General features: G+C 38.0%; 1 protein-coding gene across 6 annotated transcripts in view; it reads left to right on the top strand.

Annotated features, from left to right (window-relative positions):
* Positions 1-19,881, top strand: part of CNTN4 (contactin 4) — a 1,173,040-nt gene that overhangs the window by 974,329 nt on the left and 178,830 nt on the right. For all 6 annotated transcript variants that reach the window (XM_043978091.1, XM_043978085.1, XM_043978087.1 and 3 more), the window contains one exon: positions 321-505. In XM_043978091.1, coding sequence (XP_043834026.1) covers positions 321-505 — 185 coding nt within the window. The remainder of the gene's footprint in view (positions 1-320; positions 506-19,881) is intronic.

Here is a 19,881-nt window from a genome sequence, read left to right as displayed (position 1 = left end):
AAATTAATGACCTATGGGGCAGCTAGGTGGCACAGGGGCAGCTAGGTGGCACAGTGGATAAAGCACTGACCCTGGATTCAGGAGGACCTGAGTTCAAATTCAGCCTCAGACACTTGACACTTATTAGCTGTATGACCCTGGGCAAGTCACTTAACCCTCCTTGTGCCCCCCCCCCCAATTAATTAATTAATTAATGACCTACACAAGAAAATAACTTTGAATGGGAGGGTTTGGGTTGCTTTTTTGTTTTTTGCAAAAGTTCAAGTAAAAAGCATGATCCTCTCCAATATGATTTACCCCATTTTTCTTTTTATTATTAGTCCAGTTCCAACTATTATCTGGCGAAGAGCTGATGGAAAGCCAATAGCCAGGAAAGCCAGAAGACACAAATCTAATGGAATTCTTGAAATTCCAAATTTCCAGCAGGAAGATGCTGGTTTATATGAATGTGTAGCTGAAAATTCAAGAGGAAAAAATGTGGCCAGAGGACAGTTGACTTTTTATGGTAAGTGTGATTCTCCTTGTATGCAGTGATTCATGAACTCTTTGGTATTGAAGTAACCTGTCTGAAAGTTCCAAGTAGTGTTGCCTAGAATTATTGCTTCATTATTTCAGCTTACGGCATTTCTTAGCTTTCCCTCTGTGGTACAGGATTGAAAGAAATAAGCTTTAGGGGAAAGTATGTTGACCAAGTCTCAGAAGAACATAAGAAATTAATTGGAAATGTCTAGGAAAATAGACTGGTGGAAAAATGCATGGAAAATAACATATTTTTTTATGCATACATAAGGATACAAGCTTGATCAAAGAGATATTTTCTTACTCTTCCCTCTAATTTATTTCTAAAGTGCCAAGTTCTTCTTCAATAGACTTTTCATTAGAAGCTAGCTTTAATATCTTATGATTGCTCTTATTTGGTAAAGGTTTTGTGTAGTATCATGAATGTTTCCAAACATAAACTGTCCAAATTTTGTGCTTTCCAAAGCAGAGCATGACAAATTCTTCTCACCCTGAAGAATTTTTATGTGCAGCTGCTCCTGTTCCAAATCAAATCATCAGCATTGATCCAAAAATAATATCAATATCAAGTTTCAAACATGTGGATTTCCATTTAATCTGTCTTGGAAAACCCTGGACCAAGACTTGTTTAGAAAAGTCTTGTGCTACATCAGTTCCTAAGAAGCAACAAGGGTTTGCCACAACCAGTCATTATCAAGGCCTGTCAATTTTCACCACTTCAACATTTCTAATATCTCCCCTGTCTCTTCCACTCCTGCTGAAGCCTTTCTAGTGCAGATTTACATATCTCTTAGTCTAGACTCTTGTAATATTCATCTAATTCTTGCCTCCAATCTATCCCCTCTCTAATGCATCCTTTCCATTCCTTCCCGAATAATCTTCCTAAAGGACTATTGCTTGCTTTATGAATTAAAAGAATATTCAGTAGATACCTATTGCCTATGAACAAAGTGTAATCTCTTTTTTTTTTTGGTGGGGCAATGAAGGTTAAGTGACTTGCCCACAGTCACATAGCTAGTAAGTGTCAAGTGTCTGAGACCGGATTTGAACTCAGGTCCTCCTGAATCCAGGGCCGCTGCTCTATCCACTACGCCACCTAGCTGCCCCTTCAACCAAGAATTTTTAAATAGACTTTTTTTTGGGGGGGAGAGGGTGAGGGGGGCAATGAGGGTTAAGTGACTTGCCCAGGGTCACACAGCTGGTAAGTGTCAAGTGTCTGAGGCCAGATTTGAACTCAGATCCTCTTGAATCTAGGGCCAGTGCTTTATCTACTGCACCACTTAGCTGCCCCCTCAACCAAGAATTTTAAGTGAAAATACACTTTGAAAAGCATCGGGGCAGCTAGGTGGCACAGTGGATAAAGCACCAGCCTTGGATTCAGGAGGACCTGAATTCAAATGTGATCTCAGACACTTAACACTTACTAGCTGTGTGACCCTGGGCAAGTCACTTAACCCCAATTGCCTCACTAAAACAAAATAAAACAAAACAAAAAAAATGCATCTGACAATATGTACAATGTTACATACATGTGACTTCTTACCTTGACGAAGCAAGAGGAGGTCTTTCCTCCTATCTCTTCCTTGGTGCCAAGCTTATTCTTTATAATTATTTAACATTCCATTCTAATTGCTTTGTGGCTTTTGTTCTTTCCATTTATAGTATTTATAATACTGTGTATAATATTTTCTGGCTCGGTGTACATTATTTTGCATTAGTTCATAAATTTTTATGTCAGACAGTCAGTTAATAAGTACCCGTTATGTGCCAAATACTATGTTAAACACTGAGGATACACAAAGAAGCAAAAGACAGTCCCTGCCTTCAAGGAACTCACAATATAATAGAGGAGACAACAAACAAATACATACAAATAAGTTTTATATAGTATAAATGGTAAATAAGTAAGAGAGGAAAGTCACTAGAATTGAGAGTTTGGGAAAGCCTTCTAAAAGTTGAGAGATATTAGCTAAGAGTTGAAGAAAGCCTGGATGATTGGGAGGGATAGCATTCCAGGCATAGGGGACTGTCAAAGAAAACGCCTAGAGCTAAGAGATGGAACATCTTAGATATGGAAAAGCAAGGGGGATGGTATCACTCAATCAAAGAAATGTGTGTGTGTGTGTGTGTGTGTGTGTGTGTGTGTGTGTGTGTGAGTGAGAGAGAGAGAGAGAGAGAGAGAGAGAGAGAGAGAGAGAGAGAGAGAGAGAGAGAGAGAATGAGAATGAATATGGGGCCAGGTTATAACAGACTCTGAATGTCAAAAAGAGGATTTTATATTTGATCCAGAGGTGATAAGGGGTCACTGGAGTTTATTGAGTATGGGGGTAACAAGGTGACAAACATGTTTCTCTTTATTATGTTCATCATTTCTAACAGTACAGTAATATTTCACTGCATTCATGTACAATCATTTATTTAGTTATCCCCTCCACCACATCTACTCTTTTAAGCTCTTTGCTACCACAAAAGGTCTGCTAAAAATAATCTGGTGCTTATAGTATCTTTTCTTTTGTGACTGGCCTCTTTCAGATATAGCAAAGAAATTCCTAGATTAAAGAATATGGACATTTTAGTCACTTTATTTGTGTAATTCCTAATTGTTTTCCCTAATGGTTGTACCAATTCACAGTTCCACCAACAATGCATTGGTTTGTCTGTCTTTTCACAACCACTCCAATATTAACTATTTACTTCTTTTGTTAACTTTTTCAACTTTTTTAGTGCGAAGGGAAAGCTCAGGGTTGTTTTAACATGTTTTTTTCTTATTATTGGTGATTTAGAACATTCTTTAATATGAGACTAATAGTCTATAATTTTTTTGAGAATCATTTGTTCATATCTTTTAATTACTTTTTTTTTTTACTGTAGAATGTCTTTTGGTCACATTTTTCTATGTTGTCTTGAACAAGAAATCCTTTTCAGAAATATTTAATACAATGATTTTTCCAAGCTGATTTTCTTTTCCTTCTCCTCCTAAATGCATTAATTTTTTTTCAGAAACATTTCAATTTCACATCATCAAATTATCAGTTTAAACTTTTCTAATTGTCTATATCCCTTGTTTGGTTAAGAATTCATCACCTCTTATGTCTAAATCATGTACCCATTTTGACCTTATTTTAGTATAAGGTATAAGATATTGGTCTATGCCTAATTTCTGCCATACTATCTTCCAATTTTCCCAGCAGTTTTTGTCAAATACTGAATTCCTATCCCAGAAGCTAGAGTCTTTGAGTTTATCAAATGATACATTATTAATGTCATTTACTACTGTGTCTCCTGTGCCTAGCCTATTCCACTGATCCTCCACTCTATTCCTTAGCCAGTACCAGATAGTTTTAATGACTGCTGCTTTTTAGTAGAACTTCAGATTTGGTACATCTAACCCATAGGTAAATTAGGAGAGGAAGGAATAGTCTACCTTTCAGATCTTTGGAAAGGAAAACAGTTTATGACCAAACAAGAGATATAGAATATTATGAAATGCAAAATGGATGATTTTGATTACATTAAATTAAAAAGGTTTTGTACAAACAGAAGCAATGTATCCAAAATTAATAGGGAGGCAGAAAGCTGGGAAGCAATTTTTATGGCCAGTACTTCTGATAAAGGCCTCATTTCTAAAATATATAGGGAACTAAATCAAATTTATAAGAATCCAAGTCATTCCCCAATTGAGAAATGGTCAAAGGATATGAACAGGCAGTTTTCTGATGAAGAAATCAAAGCTATCTATTGCCATATGAAAAAATGCTCTAAATCACTATTGATTAGAGAGATGCAAATTAAAACAACTCTGAGGTACCATCTGACACCTATCAGATTGGCTAATATGACAAAAGAGGAAAATAATAAATGTTGGAGAAGCTGTGTAAAATGGGAACACTAATGCATTGTTGGTGGAGCTGTGAACTGACCCAACCATTCTGGAGAGCAATTTGGAATTATGCCCAAAGGGCTATAAAGCTGTGCCTACCCTTTGACCCAGCAATACCACTTTTGGGTCTTTTCCCCAAAGAGATCATGAAAAGGGGGAAAGGACCCACATGTACAAAAATATTTATAGCTGCTCTTTTTGTGGTGGCAAGGAATTGGAAACTGAGGGGGATGCCCACCAATTGGGGAATGGCTGAACAAGTTGTGGTATATGAATGTAATGGAATTCTATTGTGCTGTAAGAAACAATGAGCAGGAAGAGTTCAGAGAAACCTGGAAGGACTTGCATGAACTGATGCTGGGTGAGATGAGCAGAACCAGAAGAACATTATACACAGTATCATCAACATTATGTGTTGATCAACTGTGATAGACTAGATTCTTCTCACTAATCCAACAGTACAAGGAAGTTCCAGGGGACTTGTGGTGGAAGGGACTCTCTAAATCCAGAAGAAAAAAAAAAAAGGAACTGTGGAATATGGATGCTGATTAGACCATACTATTTCTTTTGTTTTTTGTGCTGTTGTTTTTCTTTTTTGAGATTTTTCCTTTTTGCTCTGATTCTTCTTTTATAACATGACTAATGCAGAAATATGTTTAATATTATTGTATATATATAAAACCTATATCAGATTACCTGCTGTCTAGGGGAGGGGAGAAGGGAGGGAAGGGAAGGAGAAAAATTTGAAATTGGAAATCTTATATAAACAAATGTTGAAAACTATCTCTACATGTAACTGGAAAAAATAATAAAATACTTTTATTTTAAAAAAAGAATTCATCACCTACACTTAGTTATGAAGGGTATATGATCTACTTCTATCCTAGACAATAAGATAATTATTTGTTTGCCTTCATGATACATTTCATACTTACTAACTTTTTTCAAGCTTGTAGTCCACTAAAACCCACAGATCTTTTTTATATGCAGTACTGTCTTGCCATATCTCGATCAAACCATTACAAAACTATTTGATGTTTTCATACTCAAGTGAAAATTTTACATTTATTTCTTCTTGATATAATCTTACTGTTCTAGATGAGAAAAATCTCTGGATCTTGACTTTATCTTCCAACATATTAGCCACCCTGTTCAGCTTCATGCCATCATAAAAATTTGATAAACATGGGATACACTTTTATCCTAGTCACTGATCAGATTGCCAAACCTAGATGCATGGGGCTTTCGATTTGCTTACTCCCTACAAAGTAACATCAAAGGCTCACAGGATTTACAGCTAGTAGAAATCTTATAAATAAGCTATTTCAACCTCCTCATTTTGGAGATATGGAAAATAAGGTCCAGAGAAATGAAGTGATACTGACAGGTTCACATAGTAATAAGTATCAGTGTTGACATTTTAACCTAGAATATCTCATTCCAGCCAACATTTTTCCCCCTCCTAAAATACGTTGTCTAATGATGACTAATCTTTAGGTTTGATAATTCAGCTCAATTATCACTGAATTGTGGGACTTAATTGCTAATTGGGAGTTTACTTGGATTATATCAGCCTTGGGTGAAGGAAGACCCAGGGTACCTATAAGTGTTGGGGCTTGGTAATCATGCTCATTTATAACACTGATTTAATAGTGGGCTGACAAATATTAGCTTGTTTAAAGTAGTACTAGTAGTTCTAAAGAAGGGGTTGCTCTGTAGGTTTTTCATGCATCTTTTGGGTTTCTCATAATCATGACCACTCTCAATAACTGGTGGTTTTTTCAGGCCTTTTCATACTGAAACATCTTGGTCTTGTGAAATGTGACCAAAGGCATTTCCTCAACCATTCCAGGAAAGTTTCTATGATGACAAATTCTAAAATTCTATCACTTCCAGTCCATTTTCTGCTTGCTAAACTTGATATATAAACAACCCTAAATTAAAAAAAAACTACTTATTAAGTAACTACTGAGATCAGGACACTGTGTTGGGTGATGAGGGAGATACAAAAAGAAATGAGACACTTTGCCTCATGAAGCTTATACTCAAGTAGGAGGAAAAATATGTGTTTATTTTTACCTGGATCTGTGAATTATTTTAGGAATTGTAAAATTATTCATATATATCATGCACATTGAATAAATTTTTATACATATACATATATTATCAAATAGCATTCATTAAGTATATGGTCTGTATACCAAGAGGCAGAATGGCAGGGTTAATAGAGAGCTGGCCTCTGAGCCAGGAAGCCCTGGATTACATCCTACATCTGATACATGCTGGCTGTATGAACTTTGGCCAGTCATTCACCTGTTCAGTACTTTAGGAAGCTCTCTAAACCATGTGTTCTTAAACTTGTTTGTGCCTTGGACCACTTTGGCAGTCTGGTAAAAACCTATGGTTTTATAGCAAATATGGTTTCATAGTTTATGGTAAAACCTATTGCTTTGAAATACATAAAATGTTGTTTTTGTTTGTCCTTTTTGAAGAGGTGATGTCATGACTTGTAGTGAATTGGGTTTAAGTGAGGGAGGGCTATGCAAGGTCACCAACTTCATTCTTTCCTCCAGAGCCACTTGGGTCCAGTGGCAAGATATACATTAAGACCACTGGATATTTCAAGGCAATTCGGGTTGTGATTTGTACAGGGTCACACAGTTAGTAAGTGTCTCAGGTAAGATTTGAACTCAGGTCCTCCTGACTCCAGGGCCAGTGCTTTATCCACTGTACCATCTGGCTGCCCCTGAAATATATAAAATACATAGGATAACAAAGTAAGCCAATTAGACGAAATCGAAATGCGCATGGGTTCATAGACATTTTATGAAGAGATCTTGTACTAAATTATAAATTGCAGAGTAGTAGATTCTGAGTTTCATTATTCTAGGGACCATGTCCACATCCAGAAATTCCTTACTCCAGTAAAGTCACAAGTTCTTTTCCTTATCCTTTTCCTATCTCTGGCTCCAGATACCATGCAAGACACTGAAGATACAAAGGCAAAAAATGAAACTATTCTCAAGAAGTTAGTGTTCTGTGTGTATGTATGTATGTATGTATATGTAGATGTGGGTCAAACACCCACATGTATTTTATTTTTTGGTGAGGCAATTGGGGTTAAGTGACTTGCCCAGGGTCACACAGCTAGTAAGTGTTAAGTGTCTGAGGTCAGATTTGAACTCAGGTCCTCCTGAATCCAGGGCCGGTGCTCTATCCACTACACTACCTAGCTGCACCCCCCCAAACATATTTTTTTTAAGGACCTGTGATTTAATTCAGTGCTTGAACTCTCACCACCAAAGCAAGTCTGTAACCCATTTGTAAGATATCAGCCTTTAAAAAAAATTCTGAACTTAAGAAATAAAATAAGCATTTCCATAACAGAGTAGAATAGGAAAAAAAAAAGATGATTGCACATGAAAGTGCAAATCTGTTGTATACAACTTGCTATTCCTTTAAAATATATAAAAAGGTTTACATGTAAATTCCTTTTTTTCTTCCCTCCCCCCACCTTAGAGATTACTACCATAAGACACAAATGTGTGTATGTGTATATATAATGTATGTATGTAAAAATCATTCTCTACATACTTCTACTTATCAGTTCTTTCTCTGAATGCACATAGTGGCTTCCTTCCTAGGCCCTTTGTATTCATTTGGGTATTTATTATAGTCAAAGTGATATCAGCTTACATTTACTTCAAGCAGTGAGAAGTTGCCCATAGTCACATAGCTAGGATGGGTTAGGGGCAGGATTCGAAGTCTCTTCTTCCTGATGTCAGGGCCGGTTTTCTATATATAACATAGATAAGAAATCGAGGAAAGGGGCAAAAAATAAAATGCTTATTTAATGAAAGCCTACAGAGACTGCTTTGCTTTTCCATGAACCAATGAGGTATAATTCAAATTAGCCCATTTTTATTGGAAATTTTTTAATAATATGCCATTCTTCAAGGATAGAAAATGCCTGACAGTATTCAAGAATAATTTGAGTAAATGTTTTTTCATGAAAGACTTAGTGTCTTATCTTTGTTCCTTCTTGCTCTTTGTGAGGCGATACTTTATTTGATTGATTGAAAAATAAAAGTTTCCCCAGTTGATTGATTGGAAAAGCACAAGCCTGAAGGTTATAAACTAACCCTCTGAGATGCCAGTAGCAAATTTATATCTATTTAAGATTGGTTTTCACAACTACAGTCAGTGGAGAAGAGCTCAGACTTGTATGTATTGTTGTTTTAATTTCTCCCTGTTGGAGAGAGAGACAAGAACTTAGTAGATAGAGATGAAATACTAGAGATAGAATGAGGATGATCTGGGTTCAAATTCTGTCTCTGACTTCTGATCCTTGAGCTATGCGACCAAGGGCAAATGACTTAATCCCTCTGTATCTCAACTTCTTTCATTTGTAAAAAAGGAAAATAACACCTGTAATCCCTAATACACAGACTTGAATGACAGAATGCACGTATAGAGATCTTCCAACCATAAAACACTACAGAAATGTCAGTTGTTATTATTACTTTCATATAGAGGTGCTTTGAGACTATCGAAATAATTGGTCAAAATTTATTCCATTTCTTTTTCAACAGATATAGCCTAGAGTGTCAAGCTGAAAAGATCTTTCTCCTGAATCTCAAGGAAGTAGCTAAAATCGAATGAATTTATTCTCCCTTTAGTGACTTTGGAAATGAACTACACAAGCAGAGTAAAATAGCCTATGGAGAACTCTCAACATTGAGGTTGGCCTGCCTCTTTAAGTCAATTTAGTTGGTCAGAGGTTCCCAACCTTACAAAGAAATACTCCAGAGTATTTGTTATGGACAAATCAGCCTTGTCACTACCTCCTGACTTGCTCAGGGAAATGTTCTATCACAAAACCTGCCCAGGAGATTAAAATCAGGCTTAACAGTGTTATTCTTTGAAACTGAGTTATCTATATCTACCGATAGGTAAAAGGAAGGAAGGGGAATCTGCCTGTTTTCCATAGATAACCCAGTTTTGCCTTTATTGTTGCCTACTCTTACTAGTTATAATATCATCATATTGATGATTCTTGTTGCTTTGATGTTTACTTGATTATTTTTTTTTCTCAACTAGCATATCAGTGATAACATGGACATTACTGAATTGTTATTACTGCAAAAGTTGACATTCCCTACAGAAGTATTGCTCTGCCACCTGGGAGGTCTTCAAGTCCAACTCCTCTTTTATAAATGGGGGGCGGGGGAGGGAAAGGAAGAATGGACTGCAGAAGTAACTTGCCTTGGTTCTCAGAGTCAGTGATTCTCAGATCCCAGGTCACCTGACTCCAAGTACATATTCTTTTTCCAGCACAACATGACTTTGGAACATGAAATTATTCCCACTGGATTTTCCAAATGCTCTTGTCCCCATCACCCAGCTACCTGCCTCTCTGGTTTAAACATAAGAGTACATATTATAATTAAAGTCTCTGGCCCAGGGAGAAGGGGGTTCATTTTTCCATAAACAGTCTGTCTTTGTTGATGAGAGATGCTCTTGTGCCATCCAAGTCTTTTGAGTTCATGGATTATAGGCTGTGGATTTAGGTTTAGAATTCTGCCTCTCTTTTGTTTTTCCCTCACTGCAATCCCCTCCTCACCTTTCCACTTTAAAAACCACAGGTGTGCTAGGAGCTATTTCTGGCTTGGTGAAATGGCAAGCTGTTCACTTCAGCACTGAAACGAATGAGCCTTCTGAATAGGCCAGCTTGGGTCTGTGTGCATTTTCCACCCCTCCTGACTTTGGGATGCTGAGAAAATTGCCTCCGCCGTCTCCCTCCCAACCTCAGCTGGGAGGTCCTCTGCTGGCTGATATGTGTTGCTGCCATGTTAGTGAGTTGCCTGTGCTTTAGAGGTCTGGGGGCTTTCAGGAGACTGAGCAAAATTGCAAAGGAATGTATTTTGGTGCACCCACTATTTTATATAGTTTTCATTTAGCCTGTGGTCCAGTTTTCATCAATTGGCTCAGAAGCCTTCATCTGTTTGGTTTTCTTCTATTCCCAACCTGCTAACTGCCAACTTTCCATTACTGGGTAACTCCTACTGTCAGTCTTTCTCTGTTCCTATAGCTTTGAGTGGCCAAATCCTGCTAGAGGAAATCACAAAACCATGCTGACTGGGTTCATTCTAAATCTCTGTCATTTAACCTCAAAAGGGGTCTCTTTGCTTTACAGAATTTAGTCTATACCTCTCTTCTTGTCTTGTCACATTCCCCTCAGTTGCTATTCCCAACCTTCCCCTCTCTCCTTAAAACTTCCCTTTACACTCCTTGCCCTTATTGTCAACTATGACCTTTTTTCATTTGTCCTGAGATGATTGATACCGTGCGATACGAGCTTCCTCAAACTTCCCCACTTCTATTTCTCTAAGTCTCACTTTTTTCTCCACTTTTATTTCCTTCATTCTCTTTAATCACAACTGGTAGTATCTTGCTTCCTAGTCAAGACTAGCATCTGCTCCCTTGATTCCTTTTTTTCCCCCACTCACCTATGTCCCCCCAAAGGCACTCATTTCTATCTCAATGTTTCCTCCTTGTTGGTCTGAATTGGATCCGCACAATATCTGGAGTATTATGTTTAGTTAGGAAGGAAGTTGACAAGATGAAGAGCATCCAGAGAAGGGTGACCAGGTCAGTGGCATCAAGGCCATACCAAATAAGGGTTGATTGAAATAATTGGGGGTATTTAGTCTTTTTGTTTGTTTGTTTTTTGTTTTTTGCAGGGCAATGAGGGTTAAGTGACTTGCCCAGGGTCACACAGCTAGTAAGTGCCAAGTGTCTGAGGCTGGATTTGAACTCAGGTCCTCCTGAATCCAGGGCTGGTGCTTTATCCACTGTGCCACCTAACTGCCGCTGGGGGTATTTAGTCTTGAGAACAGAAGCCTTGGTTGGGGGAGGGGGAAGATGACAGCTATCTTCGACTATTTATAAAGTATCATGTAGAAAGTGGGTTAGCAAAGGACTAATGATGAAGCATACTATCCACCTCCAAAAAAAGAACTGATATTGATTGAAAACAGTCTGAAGCACGCTATTTTTCACTTTCTTTCACTTTTTTCTCTTATTCAAGTTTTCTTCTACAAAAAGACTAATATGGTAATGTTTTACATAATTGCACATGTATAACCTATATCTGATTGTTTACCATCTCAGGAAGAGGGGGGATGTGGGAAAGAGGGATAAAATTTGAAATTAAAAACTTTAAATAAAAATGTTTATTATTATTAAAAAATAAGTATTCACACACATACATACACAAAGAAAGAAAGTGGGTTAGGCTCATTTTTCCTTTGTCTAGAAAAGTGAGAGGCAGACAAGTTGATTTAGGCTTGATTCAGGCTATCTTCCTGCTAGCTGAGATATAGCCAAAGGTGAAATGGACTACCTTGGGACATAGTTGTTTTCCCTTCATGGGAGTTTTTCAAGAAAATAATAGATGAACAATCACTTGTTGGGTTTAATGTAGAGAGCATTCCTGCTTGAGTACAGGCTAAGCTGGAAGTTCTTTCAGATCTCATGCCAACTCAAAGATGTGTGGTTTGTAAAAATTGATAATGGTTTACTTATCACCAACCCCAATGCTTTTTGCACTCTTCCTCTTACTTCCCAGTTGCTCAACATTAAACACCATTAACCCTTTGTTTCTTAATACTCTCTCTGTCTCTCTGTGTCTCTGTCATCTCTCTCTGTTGTCTCTCTCTGTCTCTGTGTCTCTCTCCTCTGTCTCTATCTCTGTCTCTCTCTGTCTCTCTCCTGTCTCTCTCCTGTCTCTGTCTCTCTGTCTCTCTCCTCTGTGTGTCTCTCTCTCTTCTGTCTCTCTCTGTCTCTTTCTCTCTGTCTCTCTCTCTGTCTCTCTCTCTCCCCCCTCCCCTTCAATGACATTGTACTTTCATAGTCCTCCTACTTATAACTACTCATTTTCTGCTTTCTTTGCTTTCTCCTTCCATTCCTTAAAAGTAAAGTTTTCTCCTATGGTTCTGTCCTTGGCACTCTTCTCTTATTTCTCTTCCATGTCTTCTTAATTGACCCCCCCCATAACTTCAGTTATCCTCTCTACAGAAATACCGCCATAAATCTCCAGCTCCAGCTCCAACCTCTCCCAAGACTTCCAGTTCTATATTCCCAGCTGTCCGCCAAATGTTTCATAAAGCATCCCAGTCAGGTTGCAAGTTCCTTGAAGGCAGAACCTATGTATTTTTTTATCTTTGTTTTCCTAGTGCCGATTTCAGGGCTTATATGCATTAAGTACTAAATAAGTGTTTATTTTGAAGGTAGATTTTTCTACCCATCCACCTACCTATACCCCTCAATAAGTAAAGCGTTCTTTTAAAACTTGAATTCTGTTTTAGTAAAGGGGAAAAGTCATCAATTTGCTGAAAAAGTACAACTGTGTTTTGGGAAGGGTATTATTTTGCTGTCATATCAGCCATCATACACAGGCAGAGTAAAGTAAGCAAGCTCAGATATCCATCTTTTAGGAAAAGAAGAGGGCTGACTTTTGAATCATCCACCATGACTTTCCAAAATTGATTTACTTCAGCAGATAATTACGCATCTTTCCATTTCAGTTTGTCTGCATAAACACAACTTTCTTATACAAATAATAGTAATAAGATTACTTGTCACGTGGAAGAATGATGTTTGAATGAGGCAACTATGTTGAATATATTTTGTGACATTTCTTCTAACTGAAAAAAAATTGATTCGATAGAGTTTTCATTTGATCAGAGGAAGAAAAAAATTAATAATCCCCTGATAATAGGTTATATTTGCATGACATCAAAACAATGGGATGAAAGAAGGAAAGAGAATTCAGTCATCTTGGAACTTTTGTCTATATCATATCCAACTACAAAATATAGGTAAATATGCAGGTAACTGATTATATATTTCTATGTTCATCTACAGAATTCAATTAAACTTTTCAATCCATAATAACATTTATTTCCACATGTCTAGAAAGACCATATGAGGGAGTGGTGGAAAATATTAGATTTGGAGGAATTGAGTTTGAGACTCAACTCTGTTACTTATTTATCCATATTCATAGGGGTGTTGATCTAGAACTGAAAGGGAACTTAGAAACGATGTAATCTAACCCCCTCATTTTCATGATAATGAAACTAAAGCCCAGAAAATTTAAGTAACTTGCCCAAGGTCACACAAGTAGCACAAATCAGATGCAGCATTTTAAATCAAGTCCTCTGACTCCAGAAAATATTTTTCTGCTGTGTGATTCTGGAAAAAGGAAGGAAAGAAAGAAAGAAGGGGGGAAAGCAAGGTAGGAAGGCAGGAAAGAAAAAAGGAAGGAAGGGAGGAAAGAAGAAAGGAAGGAAGAGAAAGAGGGAAGGGAGGTAGGGGAGAAGAAAAAAGGAGAAAGGAAGGAAAGAAAAAAAGGAAAGTAGGAAGGAAAGAAAAAAGAAGGAAACACATTTATTAAGCATCTGCTATATGGTAGGTACTGTGGTAAATACAAATGCTATCTCATTTGATCTTTACTACCCTGGAAGGTAGGTGCTATTATTATCATCCACATTTTATAGATGTGGAAACTAAGGCAAATAGAGGTTAAGTGACTTGCCCAAGCTTACACAGTTAGGTCTTCCTGACTCCAGTTCTGTATCTTTTGTTCTACCTAGCAAGCTTTTTCTACTCCCAACCTCTCTATCAATTTCCTCATATTTAAAATGCGGAGGTTGCTCTAGATGACCTCTGAAATCTCTCCTATTAATCAATATCCTATTATCATATAGTAAATCATTGAAGCCTCCTCCCAGGCTTCTTCTATGAAGTTGAAAGTTGTTAGTAAGAAGGTACACAGATGTTGGTCGGGTACACCAATGTGGTCCATGTTTTGGTTCCAAAGGCAAAAGTTGCAGGCATAATCACACTGCAGACTGTGTTGCAGCATCTCTGAGTTCATCAGTGAAAGAATGACAGAAGCATATCCCAACAGCATACTAATTCCCCCCAGGCTGTGATATGGCTATGTGATGATTGGGCACTAGGCAAGTGGTGGTCAATGCATTAGCAGACAGAGTGGCCAGGAAGGAACAATGCCTAAGGTAATTTAAAGTAGAGCAAGTTTCCCTAATTGCTCCCCACTAAACTGATCCATAGCCTGCATGACATTCTCCTGTGTATCACTTAAGACAAGATCAGAAGGCATTTGTTTGTTTTTCTCTTCTATTCAAACTGACCTGGAGAGCTACTGCAGGATGGCAGAGAGCCAATAGCATTTATCAAGAGCCCACAATGCTCTATGGAAAGTAACAAAGGAGAAAGAAGGAATAATGGAGTTTCTCATCCTCTTGGAGGAGGGAACTCATTTCAATACTTCATGGACATAGAACCTCATGAGTGTGGGTAGTTACTTTGTGGATGCATAATTGTAGACCTTCTATGACTTAGGGGGATTCGTCAGTTAATCATTCGATCAATAAACATTTGTTCAGCACCTATTACATGCCAGGTCTTCAAGGGCTGCTGTAGCCAAAAATGCATCACCTTGAGGCCAACGTGAACCTCTCCAAACTTGGCTATGTGGGTCCTCAGAAAACAGACAGTTTCATTACCAGGTCTTCACTCAATGCTTGTGTTCCCAGGGTCACTAATATACCACAAAGAAGTTTCAGAGTAGGATTTTAGTGGACATATCCTGGAGAATGTAGGAGATATATAAATGGAAATTGAACCCCCCACACACATGCTGGCATCCATCATTATACAATGACCCCAAATGCAGAATTTCACTGTGACTGAATTTATATATCAGGAAACAAATTTGTGACATATTGTCTTAAATTCACATTTACAGGGTTTTGCCTAGATCTAAGTGCCTTGATCTACATGTTTAGAAGCCTTCCTGGACTCCCTATGGTGTCCCATAGTGTCTGATGATGTTTTGTAGATTGCTTTTAGGGTTTGTTTGTTTTTAAATAAAAATACAAAGTTAAACCCAGCAGGAGGAAAGTCTTAGGGTTTTGTTTTGTTTTGCTTTGCTTCAAAATAAAGGGCTGTAGCCTCTAGAAACAGGAAGGGAAAGATTGAGAATTGGAACTTAAGCTATAGGTGGTCCAGAGCTGGTAGGTGAATAGAGAGTCTCAGGAAATCTACCCAAGATAGGCAGGAGTCCCAGCTCCGTTGATCTAGGGAGGTCTGTGTACTAAACTCGCTAAGGAAAGAAACTAAATGAAATAACTAGGTGAAATAATAAAAAAAAGTAGTGGTGGGTGGTGGTGGTGGTGGTGGTGGTGGTGGTGGTGGTGGTGGTGGTAGTAGCAACAGCAGCAGCAGCAGCAATAGCAGCAGTGTTGGTAGTAGTAGCGGTGGTAGTGGTAGGAGTAGGCATAGCTCATATATAAATATGTTGTTGTTCAGTCATTTCAGTCATGTCCAATTCTTCATGATCCCATTTAGAGTTTTCTTGGCAAAGATACTGGAATGATTTGTCAATTCCTTCTTCAGCTTATATTACAGATGAGAAATCTGAGGCAAACAGGTTTAAGTGACTTGCCCAAGGTCACACAGCTAATGTCTAAGGCCAGATTTGAATTCCGGAAGAGGAGTGTTCCTTACTTACTATAGACCTGGCACTCTATCCACTGTGTTACCGTGTGTGTGTGGGGGGGGGGGGGCTGGATTTGAATTCACGTCTTCCTGACTTCAGGTTTGGCACTCTATCTACTCTTCTACCTAGCTGATATGTGTGTATGTGTATGTATGTATATGTGTGTATACATATGTGTATATATGTGTGTGTACATGCACATATACACACATATCCCTTCTAAGCGAAGTACTTTCCTTGCTACTTTGTTAAATTGATGGTATACATTTATTTTGCCATTATACAGATGAGGAAACTAGTTTAAAGGGCAAATCACATGTCATTGACTCATTTATTCTTACAACAACACAAAAGGTAGTTGCTATTATTACAGATTACAGGTACATTTTACAGATCAAGAAAATTAGGCTGGGAGAAATTAAGGGAGATGCCCAAGACCACAAAACTATTGTGTGAGACTGAATTTGAACTCAGATTTTCCTGATTCTAAGGCCAGCACTTTATCCATTCGGCCATCTAGGCACCCCTATAGTATCTACCTCAAAAGGTATTTGTGAGATTTAAATGAAGTGATGTATTGAAAGTCTTTCAAAGTGCTATGCAAATATGTTTATGTACATATATGTGAATATGTATATACACACATATGTCTATATACAGACATAATTTAAATAGACATATATGTGTATGTATGTAAAATGCTAGTGGTTGTAGCAGTGGTGTTATGATCATGATGGCAGTATGTTTAGGGACAGGAATTAGTCTAATGTAAGGTCAGGAGGATAGATTGGAACAAGGTAGTTGAGGACTTTGAATTCCAGGTTGAAGATAGAGAACTTATCAGGTATTTATTCATCTTATTTATTGATATGCCTAGAGTCGAAAAACAAAAGCGTATATATAATCATTTAGGACAATGCTTATACTTAAATATTGCTTGAATTATTAGTGTTTTCTAAAATTTTTGTTAGTGTGACCTGACCAAGGGTGTTGTGCGTAGGAGAGCCAATGGAGCAGGTCTCTCTTGAGTAGTGCTTATTATTATTATTAATTTTTTTTTAGTGAGGCAATTGGGGTTAAGTGACTTGCCCAGGGTCACACAACTAGTAAAGTATTAAGTGTCTGAGGCCGGATTTGAACTCAGGTACTCCTGACTCCAGGGCCGGTGCTCTATCCACTGCAGCGCCCCCTAGCTGCCCCCGAGTAGTGCTTATTATTGAGGGATGATGGGTCCTGTGGATGGAGACACTATCATATGGTTCAGTGATGGGAAGAGGTTATATAATGAGACTACAAGGATGAATGCCTGAGTGTGTAGGTGAAGTAGGATGCAGCAGAAAATAAAAGCATTTAGGTAAAAAGGGGAAAATTGGTACAAGAACGTAAAGCCCATAATTTGCAGTGATGGAGGAGGTATTTGGAAGCTGTGAGGAAGGAAAGTGACATGATGCCTGAGAACAATTCTTCCTGTTGTGTGTAGAGTAACTGAGAGGTTGGAGAGTGAGAGATTTAGCAGACATTCACAATGATGGCTCTGTAGATAGAAAGGAAGGACTTAATTGTGAAATATTTTGTAAGAAGAAGGAGTCTGGCTTGGATGTTGGATTGAAGGAAAAACATAAATAGATTATATTTTAAACTTAGAGATTTGGGAAGCTAGGGGTGCGAATTAATAGGTTAAAGGAGTCAAATTGGAGATGAATACATAAAACCAAAACTTTGTCAATGGCTCTGATTATAATCTCATAAAGCATAGATGGGAGGAACAGCCATGTGATGCAGTGAGTAGAGGACCTGCCTTCAAATCTACCCTCAGACACTTACTAATTGTGTGACTCTGGGTAAATTACTTAAACCCGATTGCTTTAAAAAAAAAAGCCGAGATCTGGGTCTATAAATTTCTTTTCAGTCTTATAATTTTAAATGGAAGCACCATGGGGCATTCAAAAGAGGGCTGAAGTTGGAGTCATAGAACCTGAAGGTTTCAGCTCAAGTCTCAGCTCTGCTACTGATTACAATAACATTGAGCAAGACATTGAACCTTTCTGGGCATCAGTTTCCTTATTTGTAAAATGAGGAGATTGCTAGATAATGCTTAAGGTCTCTTCTAGCCCCATATGCATGTTCCTGTAAGTGATCAGGAAGAGAAGAAGTATGGTGTACTACATAAAGGGACTGGCCTGGGACTCCAAGACCTGCCTGTAACACAAACTAGCTGTGTGACCCTGAGTCAGTCACTTAATCCCTCTGTGCCTGGGACAGCTCTCTGAAACTTTAAATTGCAGATGAGCTGCTGATCTGCATTAATAGAAGTAGTTTACAAATTGATCCAAATTATTGACAATTATCTACTGTGCTGAAATCCTAAGTCTAGAGAAAAACAAATAAACACATACACCAAAACCAAACCAAACTGAAAAAACAACCAAGCCAAAAAATACCAAAAAGATTCTTCATAGAATAAAAAAAAGATCACATATCTAGTAAAGCCCACCTTTTATTATGCGGCTGTGCTTCCTATCACAGAGCCCAGGGCCTGTAAGTGAATCAGGGTTTATTTGTACAGTGAAGTTACTTGACGCTAACAGTTCGTCCTTTAGAAAGCTAAATAACCAGGCAACTCTGAAACATTGGCTTCTGTTTGACCCACTAAGCTTACACTCTGTCTGAAGCATAAATTGTTAGAGAATGAAAAAGCTTAACCAGTTCAAGTGAGTAGAATGGATGAACTCTGATGTTGTGGAGGAGAACTGTATTCTGTAGTTCTCAAACAAAAGATGAAAATGAATGGCTAATGCATCCATCTAGGGCCCTACCATGTCACAAGTTCACAGCATAGTACAATGATTTAAGCTACAATTTGAAATGTATAACTTAAGAAAAAAATAAATAAAAAAGACTCATGTTTTCTAGCATGTAGGTCTATCTTCATACTCTAAAACCATTAAAAAGACTAGAAAGACAAAGGATAATCTGTATGGTTTGGAAATATGTGTTCTTACAATGTTGTAGAAGAAAAATAAAGCATTTAGATGTAACCTTCCTCTGAAATAACAGTAAAAGAATGACATGACCGTATTATTCAGACTTCTTTTCATAATTCAATAGCTCACTAAAGCTAATTCCTCTACACTTATCCTAGATCCTAGCCCCTTCTGTGTCCTGGGAGACCTTGCCCAGCAGATTTTCCTTTTCTCACACACCTTCAAATCTCACCCAACCTCTCCTTTTTGTTTGTTTGTTTGTTTTGTGGGGCAATGGGGGTTAAGTGACTTGCCCAGGGTCACACAGCTAGTAAGTGTCAAGTGTCTGAGGCTGGATTTGAACTCGGGTCCTCCTGAATACAGGGCCGGTCCTTTATCCATCACCCTCTCCTTTTAACCATCCTCAAGGACTCCTTTCAATCTGCTTATCCCTTCTACCAATGCAGACTGCAATATTTCCATACCTTGGTAGATGGGCTTTGTAGGTTGTCATGTCTGAGATCAACCTGGTGGTGAGCCTCTAAAAACTTTACTCAACTGTCCTGCAAATGATATGCTTAGCCCCAGATGGTATAATGGTCCAACACACAAAATATTTTCTAATTTGGTTGGATGTACTACAGTGTGCATCAGTGGCATACCATTCAAAAGACTAAAGTCATCTCCATGACATGATAAGGCTTTAGAGAAGAACTTTGATGATTTCATTATTAAAGTTCTTGAAAGACTGTCTACACCTGATTCCTCTCCATCCTTACTTCTCTCTTTCTACTTAACCCCTTGGAATCAGACTCCTATTCCCAGCACAATATTAAAACCATTCTCTCTGAAGTCAAAGATTTCATTCTAATAATCAAGCTCAATGATTCAGAGAGGCAACGTACTATACTGCATAGGTCACTGTGATG

Source organism: Dromiciops gliroides, chromosome 1 (genome assembly GCF_019393635.1).
Source record: "Dromiciops gliroides isolate mDroGli1 chromosome 1, mDroGli1.pri, whole genome shotgun sequence".
NCBI classification, from domain to species: domain Eukaryota; kingdom Metazoa; phylum Chordata; class Mammalia; order Microbiotheria; family Microbiotheriidae; genus Dromiciops; species Dromiciops gliroides.
Note: the sequence above shows the minus strand (reverse complement) of the source record. Positions and strands in the feature narration are given on the sequence as shown.